The sequence below is a fragment of the Oncorhynchus tshawytscha genome, linkage group LG27 (genome assembly GCF_018296145.1).
Source record: "Oncorhynchus tshawytscha isolate Ot180627B linkage group LG27, Otsh_v2.0, whole genome shotgun sequence".
NCBI lineage: Eukaryota > Metazoa > Chordata > Actinopteri > Salmoniformes > Salmonidae > Oncorhynchus > Oncorhynchus tshawytscha.
This window is the reverse complement of record NC_056455.1, coordinates 18,553,558-18,567,886: the sequence shown is the minus strand read 5'-3', so window position 1 is coordinate 18,567,886 and position 14,329 is coordinate 18,553,558. Positions and strand designations below refer to the sequence as shown.

Below are 14,329 nucleotides of genomic sequence, written 5' to 3'. Positions count from 1 at the left end.
AACAGATGCACAAAAAAGAGAGACGGAGATAGGAAGAGAGGGGGAGAGAGAGGGGGGAGGAAAGATGGGGAGACCTAGAGACCGAAAGATTAAGAGGGATAAGAAGAGATAGAGAGGGTGATAGAAAGAGAGGGATGGGGAAGAATAAATAGAGAGATGGACAGACAAAAAGAGAGAGTGCGATAGAAAGAAAGATAAAGAGAGACATACTCCAGGTCTAATACTGATCGCTCTACACCCAGACAACGGCCTCAGGTGATTGGCAGGCCTCTGGTCTGTGTATTGGATAGGGCTGGAGGAGCTGTCCACCAGACTGGTGCTGAAACCGAAAGCTTTTTTACTTATTTTTTTCTCACCAGGATGACTCACCCCCCCGTTTCCCCTCAGACAAAATATTTTAGCCGTCAGTGATTAAAAGCTCATAACCACGAGCACAGGCCTAATCACATCACAGGAAATATCATTGTGGGTGTTAGTATTTTTATTGTGGTGTTTATCAGTCCACCAACGTTTGTTCATGTTTAAGCTGCCATATTCAAAATGGGTATATTAGCATCTGAAGCGGCGTATCACATTACTCTCACAGTGTGTTGTCCCTCTGCTCTGATGATGTGGGATTTAGTGGATTTTGGGCTGATAGGGGCTATTTGTGATGATGAGTGGAAAAAGGAGGCTTAATTGAGAGAATAAACTATGTGAAGGATACTGATTAATGTGACATGAGGCCTGTTGGTATTTTAGATGATGAGGTTGAAGTATTAAGTCTTCATCCATCATTGCCTGAAACAAACTCACCCTCTGTCTCTGTCTCTCTGTCTCTGTCTCTCTGTCTCTGTCTCTCTGTCTCTGTCTCTCTGTCTCTCTGTCTCTGTCTCTCTGTCTCTGTCTCTGTCTCTGTCTCTGTCTCTGTCTCTCTGTCTCTGTCTCTCTGTCTCTGTCTCTCTGTCTCTGTCTCTCTGTCTCTCTGTCTCTGTCTCTGTCTCTCTGTCTCTGTCTCTGTCTCTCTGTCTCTCTGTCTCTGTCTCTCTGTCTCTGTCTCTCTGTCTCTGTCTCTCTGTCTCTGTGTCTCTGTCTCTGTCTCTCTGTCTCTGTCTCTGTCTCTGTCTCTGTCTCTGTCTCTGTCTCTCTGTCTCTGTCTCTGTCTCTGTCTCTCTGTCTCTGTCTCTCTGTCTCTGTCTCTGTCTCTGTCTCTGTCTCTGTCTCTGTCTCTCTGTCTCTCTGTCTCTCTGTCTCTCTGTCTCTGTCTCTCTGTCTCTGTCTCTGTCTCTGTCTCTCTGTCTCTGTCTCTGTCTCTCTGTCTCTGTCTCTCTGTCTCTGTCTCTGTCTCTGTCTCTCTGTCTCTGTCTCTCTGTCTCTCTGTCTCTGTCTCTGTCTCTGTCTCTCTGTCTCTGTCTCTCTGTCTCTCTGTCTCTGTCTCTGTCTCTCTGTCTCTGTCTCTCTGTCTCTCTGTCTCTGTCTCTCTGTCTCTGTGTATCTGTCTCTCTGTCTCTGTCTCTCTGTCTCTCTCTCTGTCTCTGTCTCTGTCTCTCTGTCTCTGTCTCTGTCTCTCTGTCTCTGTCTCTGTCTCTGTCTCTCTGTCTCTCTGTCTCTGTCTCTCTGTCTCTCTGTCTCTGTGTCTCTGTCTCTCTGTCTCTGTCTCTCTGTCTCTCTTCTCTCCATCCTTCCCTCTCTCCTCTCGTCCTCCAGAGATCTCTGTCAGCCTGTTGTCGGTGATCGTGACGTTCTGCGGGATCGTCCTTCTCTCAGTCTCTCTCTTTGTCTCCTGGAAGCTCTGTTGGTTGCCATGGCGAGACAAGGAGGGTGGGGGCCTGAGCTTGACATCAGGGCTGATGCCCGGGGGTGTGGGTGGGATGGGCGGCAGTGGGGGGGCCTCCCTCCTACCTCCTGTTATGCAGAGGAAGGCGTCCCACTCCTCACTCTACCCCTCCCTGGCCCAGTCCCAGCAACATCACCCCCATTTCTCTGACCTGGTGGGGGTGGAGGGTGGCCAGGGGGTGGGGGGCGTGGTGGGAGGCCCGGAGCAGACCCAGGAACACTCCTACCTGGACATGGACTCCTACCCCAACAACACTGGTGAGAAGGAACGCCTGATCTCACCCACTGATACTGAAGTGGCTTTATTATAGCATGTGTACAGAGTTTGCGTCATATAATGGCTTGGTCGATGTTTTAAGTCTTGTACTATAGCAACAGATCAAGACACAACAATCTCTTTACAGTAGTACCAGCTTCACTTTCTATACAAACACCTCTTTTCTTCTCTCTATCCCCCTTCTATTCTCTGCACTCCATTTTCTGTATTGTCCTCTCTCTCTCTCTCTCCCTTTCTCTCTGGTCTGTGGTCTAGGGAATCTTAAATTGAGCCAGACGTCTCCAGAGTTGCCCCCCACCACTGAGGGGGGAGCCGCCCCACCCCACAAAGACATGCCCAACGCCCACTCCCAGCAGCAGGTCACTGCACGGTCAGTACTGTACTGTGTGTGAGTGTTTGTTTGTGTGTGTTCTCTATTTCGGTGATTACAAAGAGGTTATGGTATATGTAGTGAATTTGTGTGTGATTGAATAAAATATGCAGGATGTGATATATCTATATATAAACTCAGCAAAAAGAAATGTCCTCTCACTGTCAACTGCGTTAATTTTCAGCCAACTTAACATGTGTAAATATTGGTATGAACATAACAAGATTCAACAACTGAGACATAAACTGAACAAGTTCCACAGACATGTAATTAACATAAATGGAATAATATGTCCCTGAACAAAGGGGGGGGGCAAAATCAAAAGCACCAGATTTGCCATTTCTTGCTGTGAGATGTTACCCCACCAAGGCACCTGAAAGTTCCCGGACATTTCTGGGGGGAATGGCCCTAGCCCTCTCACCCTCTGATCCAACAGGTCCCAGACGTGCTCAATGGGATTGAGATCCGGGCTCTTCGCTGGCCATGGCAGAACACTAACATTCCTGTTTTGCAGGAAATCACGCACAGGACGAGCAGCATCGCTGATGGCATTGTCATGCTGGAGGGTCATGTCAGGATGAGCCTGCAGGAAGGGTACCACATGAGGGAGGAGGATGTCTTCCCTGTAACGCACAGCATTGCCTGCGATGACAACAAGCTCAGTCCGATGATGCTGTGACACACCGCCCCAGACCATGACAGACCCTCCCCCTCCAAATCGATCCCGCTCCAGAGTACAGGCCTCGGTGTAACGCTCATTCCTTCGACGATAAACACTTATCCGACCATCACCCCTGGTGAGACAAAACCGTGACTCGTCAGTGAAGAGCACTTTTAGCCAGTCCTGTCTGGTCCAGCGACGGTGGGTTTGTGCCCATAGGCGACGTTGTTGCCGGTGATGTCTGATGAGGACCTGCCTTACAACAGGCCTACAAGCCTTCAGTCCAGCCTCTCTCAGCCTATTGCGGACAGTCTGAGCACTGATGGAGGGATTGTGCGTTCCTGGTGTAACTCGGGCAGTTGCTGTTGCCATCCTGTACCTGTCCCGCATGTGTGATGTTCGGATGTACCAATCCTGTGCAGGTGTTGTTACACGTGGTCTGCCACTGCGAGGACGATCAGCTGTCCGTCCTGTCTCCCTGTAGCGCTGTCTTAGGCGTCTCACAGTACGGGCGTTGCAATTAATTGTCCTGGCCACATCTGCAGTCCTCATGCCTCCTTGCAGCATGACTAAGGCACATTTACGCAGATGAGCAGGGACCCTGGGCATCTTTCTTTTCGTGTTTTTCAGAGTCAGTAGAAAGGCCTCTTTCGTGTCCTAAGTTTTCAGAACTGTGACCTTAATTGCCTACGGTCTGTAAGCTGTTAGTGTCTTAACGACCGTTCCACAGGTGCATGTTCATGAATTGTTTATGGTTCCTTGAACAAGCATGGGAAACAGTGTTTAAACCCTTTACAATGAAGATCTGTGAATTTTTACAAAATATCTTTGAAACACAGGTCCTGAAAAAGGGACGTTCCATTTTCTTCTGAGTTTATATCTATACATTGCCTTTGGAAAGTATTCAGACCCCTTGACTTTTTACACATTTTGTTATGCTACATCCTTATTCTAAAATGTATTAAATATGTTTTTGCCCTCATAAATCTAAACACAATACCCCATAATGACAAAGCAAAAACAGGTTTTTAGAAATGTTTGCTAATGTTTTCAAAATAATAAACAGAAATACCTTATTTACATAAGTATTCAGACCCTTTGCTATGAGCCTTGAAATTGAGATCAGGTGCATCCTGTTTCCAATGATCATCCTTGAGATGTTTCTACAACTTGATTGGAGTCCACCTGTGGCAAATTCAATTGATTGTACATGATTTGGAAAGGCACACACCTGTCTATATAAGGTCCCACAGTTGACAGTGCATGTCAGAGCAGAAAACCAAACCATGAGGTCGAAGGAATTGTCTGTAGAGCTCCGAGAGCTCCGTGTCCAGGCACAGATCTGAGGAATGGTACAAAATCATTTCTGCAGCATTGAAGGTCATCAAGAACACAGTTTCCTCCATCATTTTTAAATGGAAGAAGTTTGGAACCACCAAAACTCTTCCTAGAGCTGGCTTCCTGGCCAAACTGAGCAATTGGGGAAGAAGGGCCTTGGTCAGGGAGGTGACTAAGAACCCAATGGTCACTTTGATAGAGCTCCAGAGTTCTTCTTTGGAGATGGGAGAACCTTTCAGAAGGAAAACCATCTCTGCAGCACTCCACCAATCTGAGTGGCCAGATGGAAGTCACTCCTCAGTAAAAGGCACATGACAGCCCACTTGGAGTTTGCCAAAAGACACCTTAGAGACTCACAGACTATGAAAAACAAGATTCTCTGGTCTGGTGAAACCAAGATTGAACTCTTTGGCCTGAATGCCAAGTGTCACGTCTGAAGGAAACCTGGAACCATGTAAAGCATGGTGGTGGCAGCATCATGCTGTGGGAATGTTTTTCAGCAGCAGGGACTGGGAGACTAGTCAGGATCGAGGAAAAGATGAACGGAGCAAAGAACAAAAGTACAGAGAGATCCTTGAAGAAAACCCGCTCCAGCGTGCTCAGGACCTCAGACTGGGGCGATGGTTCACCTTCCAACCTTAAGCACACAGTCAAGACAATGCAGGAGTGCCTTCGGGACAAGTCTTTGAATGTCCTTGAGTGGCCCAGTCAGAGCCCAGACTTGAACTCGATCGAACATCTCTGGAGAGACCTGAAAATAGCTGTGCAGTAAAGCTCCCCATCCAACCTGACAGAGTTTGAGGATCTGCAGAGAAGAATGGGAGATACTCCCCAGATACAGGTGTGCCAAGCTTGTAGCATCATACCTTGGAAGACTTGAGGCTGTAATTGCTGCCAAAGGTGCTTCAACAAAGTATTGAGTCTGGGTCTGAATACTAGTTTTTCTTTGTCTATAAATTTGAAAAAATGTCTAAATCTGTTTTTGCTTTGGAAAAAACAATTGAATACATTTTTGAATAAGACTGTAAAGTAACAAAATGTGGGGAAAAAATCAAGGGGTCTGAATACATTCCGAATGCACTGTATACAGTACCAGTCAAATGTTTGGACACACCTACTCATTCCAGGGTTTCTCTTTATTTTGACTATTTTCTACATTGTAGAATAATAGTGAAGGCATCAAAACTATGAGATAACTCATATGGAATCATGTAGTAACCACAAATACAAATATATTTGATATTTGATATTCGTCAAAGTAGCCACCATTTTCCTTTGCTCACTCTTGGCATTCTCTCAGCCAGATTAATGAGGTAGTCACCTGGAATGCATTTCAATTAAAAGGTGTGCCTTGTTAAAAGTTCATTTGTGGATTTTATTTCCTTCTTAATGCGTTTGAGCCAATCAGTTGTGTTGTGACAAGGTGGGGGTGGTATACAGAGAATAGCCCTATTTGGTAAAAGACCAAATCCATATTATGGCAAGAACAGCTCAAATAAGCAAAGGGAAACGACAGTCCATCATAACTTTAAGACATGAAGGTCAGTCAATGCGGAAAATTTCAAGAACTTTGAAAGTTTCTTCAAGTGCAGTCGCAAAAACCATCAAGTGCTATGATGAAACTGGCTCTCATGAGGACCGCCACAGGAAAGGAAGACCCAGAGTTACCTCTGCTGCAGAGGATACGTTCATTAGAGTTACCAGCCTCAGAAATTGCAGCCCAAATAAACGCTTCAGAGTTCAAGTAACAGACACATCTCAACATCAACTGTTCAGAGGAGACTGTGTGAATCAGGCCTTCATGGTTAAATTGCTGCACAGAAACCACTACTAAAGGACACCAATAAGAAGAGACTTGCTTGGGCCAAGAAACACGAACAATGGACATTAGACTGGTGGAAATCTGTCCTTTGGTCTAATGAGTCCAAATTTTAGATTTTTGGTTCCAACGGCTGTGTCTTTGTGAGACGCAAAGTAGGTGAACAGATGATCTCTGCGTGTGTGGTTCCCAACGTGAAGCATGGAGGAGGAGTTGTGATGGTGTGGGGTGCTTTGCAGGTGACACTTGTCTGTATTTAGAATTCAAGGCACACTTAACCATGGCATGGCTACCACAGCATTCTGCAGCGATACGCCATCCCATCTGGTTTGCGCTTAGTGGGACTATCATTTATTTTTCATCAGGACAATGACCCAACACAGCTCCAAGCTGTGTAAGGGCTATTTGACCAAGAAGGTGAGTGAAGGAGTGCTGCATCAGATGACCTGGCCTCCACAGTCACCCGATCTCAACCCACTTGAGATGGTTAAGGATGAGTTGGACCGCAGAGTGAAGGAAAAGCAGCCAACAAGTGCTCAGCATATGTGTGAACTCCTTCAAGACTGTTGGAAAAGCATTCCTCATGAAGCTGGTTGAGAGAATGCCAAAAGTGTACAAAGCTGTCATCAAGGCAAAGGGTGGCTACTTTGAAGAATCTTAAATCTAAAATATATTTTGATTTGTTAACACTTTTTTTGGTTACTACATGATTCTCTATGTGTTATTTCATAGTTGTGATGTCTTCACTATTATTCTACAATGTAGAAAATAGTACAAATAAAGAAAAACCCTTGAATGAGTAGGTGTGTCCAAATGATCAACTGGTACTGTATATATTTTTAAGTATGTGATAATTATACTATAGATTATATTATATTATCTAAAGGTCATCACATTTCTGTGATTGGTTGTCTAGTGTATACATTTTCTGAGTGTTATTCTGAGTATTAACCCTGTCTGTCTCTCCAGTGAATGTATGTCTGTGAATGAACCCTATCGATGTTTTTAGTGTGTGTTAGTTTTCTTTTTTACAACCCTAATTTTGATGTAAATGCCATGTTATAGAAGGGTCCAGACACCTTTTTTGTGATTTCACTTGTTTTTGGGAAATTTACCCCAAACATGCAAATCACTTCCTCATCCTGTTTGTGCAGTACGGGGGCCCTGAAAAAACATGAAAAAAGGCTCCAAAAACACCCAAATACATCCTTTTAGAAACGACAAAGCTCTCAGTATAGTGATGCAGGTCTTTAGATGTGGTATACATGAAAATGTGTCTTCAAAAATGTAGATTTGGTTGTAATAAAGAGAACTTCTCCTTTAACCCTGTCTGTCTCTCCAGTGAGTGTTAATGTGTCTATTAAGCCCTTCTCTCTCCCCAGGCCCAAGCCCATGACTCACCAGTTGTCCAGCCCTGATTTCCATGGTGAGGAGAAGAGCGAGCAGGTGACCAGCATTGGCCAAATCAAACCAGAACTCTACAGACTGCGTGGGGGCGACCAGGGGGAAGGGAAAGCAGGGGACAATTGCGGCAAGATCAGCTTCCTCCTGCGCTACGCCTTCAAGTGAGTGAACCGATTCACTTAATTAATCCTCTTCACACCTCGGTCTGAGTGCACTGTTAAATATACATTACATTAAGGCTTAGACAGATGATCAACAGCTGCTCTGTCATCACAGCTTAGTTAAGGTACTTGCCCTAGAAACTCTATCATTGCAGTGTCAAGTATCACACAATGGGCAGTTTTTATCACCCATATATATCTTTACATTATGGACTAAATAGTGTACACAAGATATATAGATATATAGATAGATAGATAGATAGATAGATAGATAGATAGATAGATAGATAGATAGATAGATAGATAGACATTGTTATTGTAATTGTCTAATTTTCCATACCTTGAGTGCATTAGTCATGCATGCCCCCGTTGTAGGTTTTCTGCAGCACTGGCTCTGTTTATGTAAATGGTGGACGTGCCCCCCTTCGGAGGGTTGAAGATGGGAAGATGGAGGGAGGACAGAGAGGAGGGAGAGATCAGGGGCAGTGTAGTACAGTCTGCTAGGTCAATCTCAGTCTATTTGTGGCTCTGTGGCTGCCTGGTGGGGTCCTTTCTTTCTGCCGTCACACAAATAAACATTACAATGGAGAAAGAAAGTGCTGATGTTTGAAAAACAAGGGAGTGAGAGGCAGTTATGGTCATGAATTATATATGGTGAGCTACTTTAAACAGCAGACCCTGTCAACACATAATAACACCAGACTGTTATAGCACGAATTACAGACACACAGAATTAGAGGGAGGGAGGGAGGGAGGGAGGGAGGGAGGGAGGGAGGGAGGGAGGGAGGGAGGGAGGGAGGGAGGGAGGGAGGGAGGGAGGGAGGGAGGGTGCTGTTGGTGTATCTCTACCTGTACCTACATGTATTTCTACCTCACGTCACAAGATCATTTGTTCTGCTCTGCTTTCTGACAAACTGTGAATCTTTGTTAGAAAATCTAGAGAGAGAGGAGACAGACAGAGAGAGCGGGAAAGAGAGATAATGTGTCACCTTCTCTTCACACTGTTAGCACTGTGTGGGATAATTGTAATGTATTTACCATACATCAATGTTAACGTGCTAGACCTGAGCACATTTGGGGAATAGCAGTCAGGATAACAATGTCAATTTTCCCTCGGCCCTTTGGGAAATGTATTTTCTATTGACACTGTAGTTAAAAGCTGACACTAGTGCTGTGGGAATAGGGCGGTTTCCAGCCATTGAGGAATAGTATAGCGAATTTCCCTCTGACACATCATTAATAGGTGTATTTTCTGCCGAGTGCTTCTGGGACCGTGTTAGTAGGCCGTCATTGTAAATAAGAATTTGTTCTTAACTGACTTGCCTAGTTAAATAAAGGTTAAATATATATTTTTAAAGGTTGTCTTTTGTTCCTGCTCTTTGTTGCCTTGATGTTCAAACGGACATGTGAGAGTATGAACACTACAGTGTTTGTTGTTGTAATGAGGTAATGTTGTTGAATGTGACACACCATCAGGGCCAGCTTTTATACAGGACTCACCTGGCATTTTCAATTATGCTTTATAAAACTACACTGCTCATAGTCATAAGGACTACAGTTCCCAACACGTACTGACAGTGTGTATCGACTTCCAAGCAGAGATGATACTGGACTTAAAGTAAGTAATTAGACTTAAGAAATACTAATTGGACATGTTTGTCTGATTAACGTGTTTATCCAATTTAAATATAACTTCCTAATTTACTAATGACGGTATTAATCTTATCTCTGATTTGATGTGATTGTAGGATTGGCATGCATGTTTACCTGATTTCCTTAATTGGACGTGATTGCATGATAAACATGAAACCTGATTGGATGCAATCGTGTCGTCAACAGGCTTATCTCAGTCCTGATTGGGCCAGATGATTAAACAGTGTGTTTGTCTGAGCTGCTATTGGCTATTGCCTGGTGGTGCTCTCTTCCTCAGAGTTCACGCAGTGCTCCTAAAGGCCCTTAATGAAGTGGTGACACGCTCGTTAACGCAGAAAGACACGGTATAATGAGGTCTGATTAAAAGCCTGCCAGCCATCTTCACTCTCTTAATTTAATCCCTCATAAGCAGTTCTACAGACAGACCACTGGACGTAGGCGGTTTAGACGGACATATTTGCGTGTGTGTGTGTATGCATGTGTATATGTGCACGACTGTGTATGTGTATGTGTGTGTGTGTGTGTGTGTGTGTGTGTGTGTGTGTGTGTGTGTGTGTGTGTGACCCAGACTGACCATAACACAGTGGAATAGCCTACTATGAGGAGTATTAATGGTTTGGCTTCTCTCCCTGGAACTGCTGGAGCCAATCTGTAGCTTTGTAGCAATGGATTATGCTACTTGTAGAAGTTGCTCTCATTCACAGATCTACCTTCCTCACATTCCCCATTAGTAGGGAGTAAACCTTTAAATCAGTGTCACGGGCTGCTTCATCCTAGACCTCAATGGATCCCCATCGACCCACTCCATGGATACAACATACTCTCCTAACCACTCCACTGTCTCTCTATCTACTCTGTCGCCCTATGTCTGTCCAGCTAAGTTTGACATATAGATCGTGTTGTGTGTGTGTGTCCCAGACGGTGAGTCTAACATAGATTGTATATGTGTGTCCTCGTCTGCAGTACAGAGCAGCTAGTGGTGAAGATCCTGAAGGCTGTAGACCTGGCTGCCAAGGACGCCAACGGTTTCTCAGACCCCTACGTTAAGATCTACCTTCTGCCAGACAGGAAGAAGAAGTTCCAGACCAAGGTAACACATTTATCAAGCCTGATCCCAGATCTGTTTGTGCCGTCTTGCCAATGACCATAAATACCTTGGAAGAGTGCAAACAGATCTGGGATCAGGCTGTCATTTATTACACTTGTCAGTTTTCCCACAAATTGGGCTGGTTTTCAGTCCAGTTTGAAGGCACAGTAAAATACTAACCTGCCAAATGTGTAGTTTCACTCTGATGCCAATTGAGAAATGTTCTATGTGAATCATCCATTGATGTCAATCATAGATTTGTGTATGCATCACCACGAGAGATTTGTGCGGAGTTTCATTGCCGTTTCTCAAGTTGGGATTTTATTCTAAATTGCTGTCAGTAATTTATTATAATGTATAAATGCGTAGTCTCCTCCCTTACACATTGGAATTAGCTGATATTTCGTTCAGCCTAATCTGAATAAATATGTTAGGCTGTCTAGCAGACTCTCTTGCAGACTCTCTTTGTCACGTTCTGACCCTAGTTATTGTGTTAATTGTTTGTTTTAGTTGGTCAGGACGTGAGTTGGGTGGGCATTCTATGTTTTGTGTCTAGGTTGTTTTTCTGTGTTCGGCCTAGTATGGTTCTCAATCAGAGGCAGGTGTCGTTAGTTGTCTCTGATTGAGAATCATACTTAGGTAGCCTGGGTTTCACTGTTTGTTTGTGGGTGATTGTTTCCGTGTCTGTGTTTTACACCACACGGTACTGTTTTCGGTTTCGGTTGTTCACGTTACGTTTATTGTTTTTGTATGGAGTGTTCAGTTTGTGTTTAAATAAATACCATGGACACTTACCACGCCGCATATTGGTCCTCTGATCCTTCTCGCTTCTCCTCTTCAGATGAAGAGGAGGAAAACCATTACACTTTTGTTGACTCTTGTTCTCTCTCGCCCTCTCCTTCCCCTTTCTCTCCCCTTCACCTCTTTACCTCTATACTGCTCTCCCTCCTCAATTCCCCCCTCTCCTCTCTCCCACAGGTCCACAGAAAGACCCTAAACCCTATCTTCAACGAGACGTTCCAGTTCGGTGTCCCCCTGGCAGAGCTGCACTCCCGGAAGCTACACTTCTCTGTCTACGACTTTGACCGCTTCTCCAGACACGACCTGATTGGCCAGGTGGTTGTGGACAACCTTCTGGACTTCAGCGAGGGCACAGGGGAAAAGCCTGTCTGGAGGGACATAGTGGAGGGCACAGCGGTGAGAGAGAGAGCCCATGCCTGACACCATAATGCCAACGCAATGCCACCACTATGTTACCATGATGACACCACTATACCACTATAGTATCACCACTATGCCACTATAATGCCACCACTATGCCACTGTAATGACACCACTATGCTGCTATAATGCCACCACTATGCCACTATAATGCCACCACTATGTCACTATAATGCCACCACTATGCCACTATAATGCCACCACTATACCACCACTATGCCACTACAATGCTACCACTATACCACCACTATGCCACCAATATACCACTATAATGCTACTACTATACCACCACTATGCCACTATAATGCCACCACTATGCCACTATAATGCCACTATAATGTCACCACTATACCACCACTATGCCACTAGAATGCCACTATAATGTCACCACTATGCCACCAATATGCCACTATAATGCCACCACTGTACCACCACAATACCACTATAATGCCACCACTATGCCACTATAATGCCACCACTATGCCACTATAATGCCACTATAATGTCACCACTATACCACCACTATGCCACGACTATGCCACTATAATGCCACCACTGTACCACCACTATGCCACTATAATGCCACCACTATGCCACCATTACGCCACTATAATGCCACCACTATGCCACTATAATGCCACTATAATGTCACCACTATACCACCACTATGCCACTATAATGTCAACACTATACCACCACTATGCCACCAATATACCACTATAATGCCACCACTATACCACTACTATGCCACTATAATGCCAACACTATGCCACTATACTGCTAGCACTATACCACCACTATGCCACTATAATGCCACTGTAATGTCACCACAATACCACCACTATGCCACCAATATACCACTATACCACCACTATGCCACTATAATGCCACCACTATACCACCACTATGCCACTATAATGCCACCACTATGCCACTATAATGCCACCACTATACCACCACTATGCCACTATAATGCCGCCACTATACCACCACTATGCCACCAATATACCACTGTAATGCCACCACTATGCCACTATAATGCCAACACTATGCCACTATACTGCTACCACTATACCACCACTATGCCACTATAATGCCACCACTATGCCACTATAATGCCACCACTATACCACCAATATGCCACTATAATGCCACCACTATACCACCACTATGCCACTACAATGCTACCACTATACCACCACTATGCCACCAATATACCACTATAATGCTACCACTATACCACCACTATACCACTATAATGCCACCACTGTACCACCACTATGCCACTATAATGCCACCACTATACCACAAATATGCCACTATAATGTCACCACTATACCACCAATATGCCACTACAATGCTACCACTATACCACTACTATGCCACTATAATGCCGCCACTATACCACCACTACGCCACTATAATGCCGCCACTATACCACCACTATGCCACCAATATACCACTATAATGCCACCACTATGCCACTATAATGCCAACACTATGCCACTATACTGCTAGCCCTATACCACCACTATGCCACTGTAATGTCACCACTATACCACCACTATGCCACTATAATGCCACCACTATGCTACTATAATGCCACCACTATACCACCAATATGCCACTACAATGCTACCACTATACCACCACTATGCCACCAATATACCACTATAATGCTACTACTATACCACCACTATGCCACTATAATGCCACCACTATGCCACTATAATGCCACCACTATACCACCAATATGCCACTATAATGCCACCACTATACCACCACTATGCCACTACAATGCTACCACTATACCACCACTATGCCACCAATATACCACTATAATGCTACCACTATACCACCACTATACCACTATAATGCTACCACCATACCACCACTATGCCACTATAATGCCGCCACTATACCACCACTATGCCACCAATATACCACTGTAATGCCACCACTATGCCACTATAATGCCAACACTATGCCACTATACTGCTAGCACTATACCACCACTATGCCACTATAATGCCACCACTATGCCACTATAATGCCACCACTATACCACCAATATGCCACTATAATGCCACCACTATACCACCACTATGCCACTACAATGCTACCACTATACCACCACTATGCCACCAATATACCACTATAATGCTACCACTATACCACCACTATACCACTATAATGCCACCACTGTACCACCACTATGCCACTATAATGCCACCACTATACCACCACTATGCCACTATAATGCCACCACTATGCCACTATAATGCCACCACTATACCACCACTATGCCACTATAATGCCGCCACTATACCACCACTATGCCACCAATATACCACTGTAATGCCACCACTATGCCACTATAATGCCAACACTATGCCACTATACTGCTAGCACTATACCACCACTATGCCACTATAATGCCACCACTATGCCACTATAATGCCACCACTATACCACCAATATGCCACTATAATGCCACCACTATACCACCACTATGCCACTACA

At 44.6% G+C, this 14,329-nt stretch overlaps 1 protein-coding gene across 1 annotated transcript in view; it reads left to right on the top strand.

Annotated features, from left to right (window-relative positions):
* The window catches only part of LOC112259252 (synaptotagmin III), a 41,623-nt gene that overhangs the window by 15,709 nt on the left and 11,585 nt on the right, over positions 1–14,329 (top strand). The window contains exons 4-8 of the mRNA XM_042307582.1: positions 1,687–2,073; positions 2,348–2,462; positions 7,663–7,845; positions 10,462–10,588; positions 11,564–11,782. Coding sequence (XP_042163516.1) covers positions 1,687–2,073; positions 2,348–2,462; positions 7,663–7,845; positions 10,462–10,588; positions 11,564–11,782 — 1,031 coding nt within the window. The remainder of the gene's footprint in view (positions 1–1,686; positions 2,074–2,347; positions 2,463–7,662; positions 7,846–10,461; positions 10,589–11,563; positions 11,783–14,329) is intronic.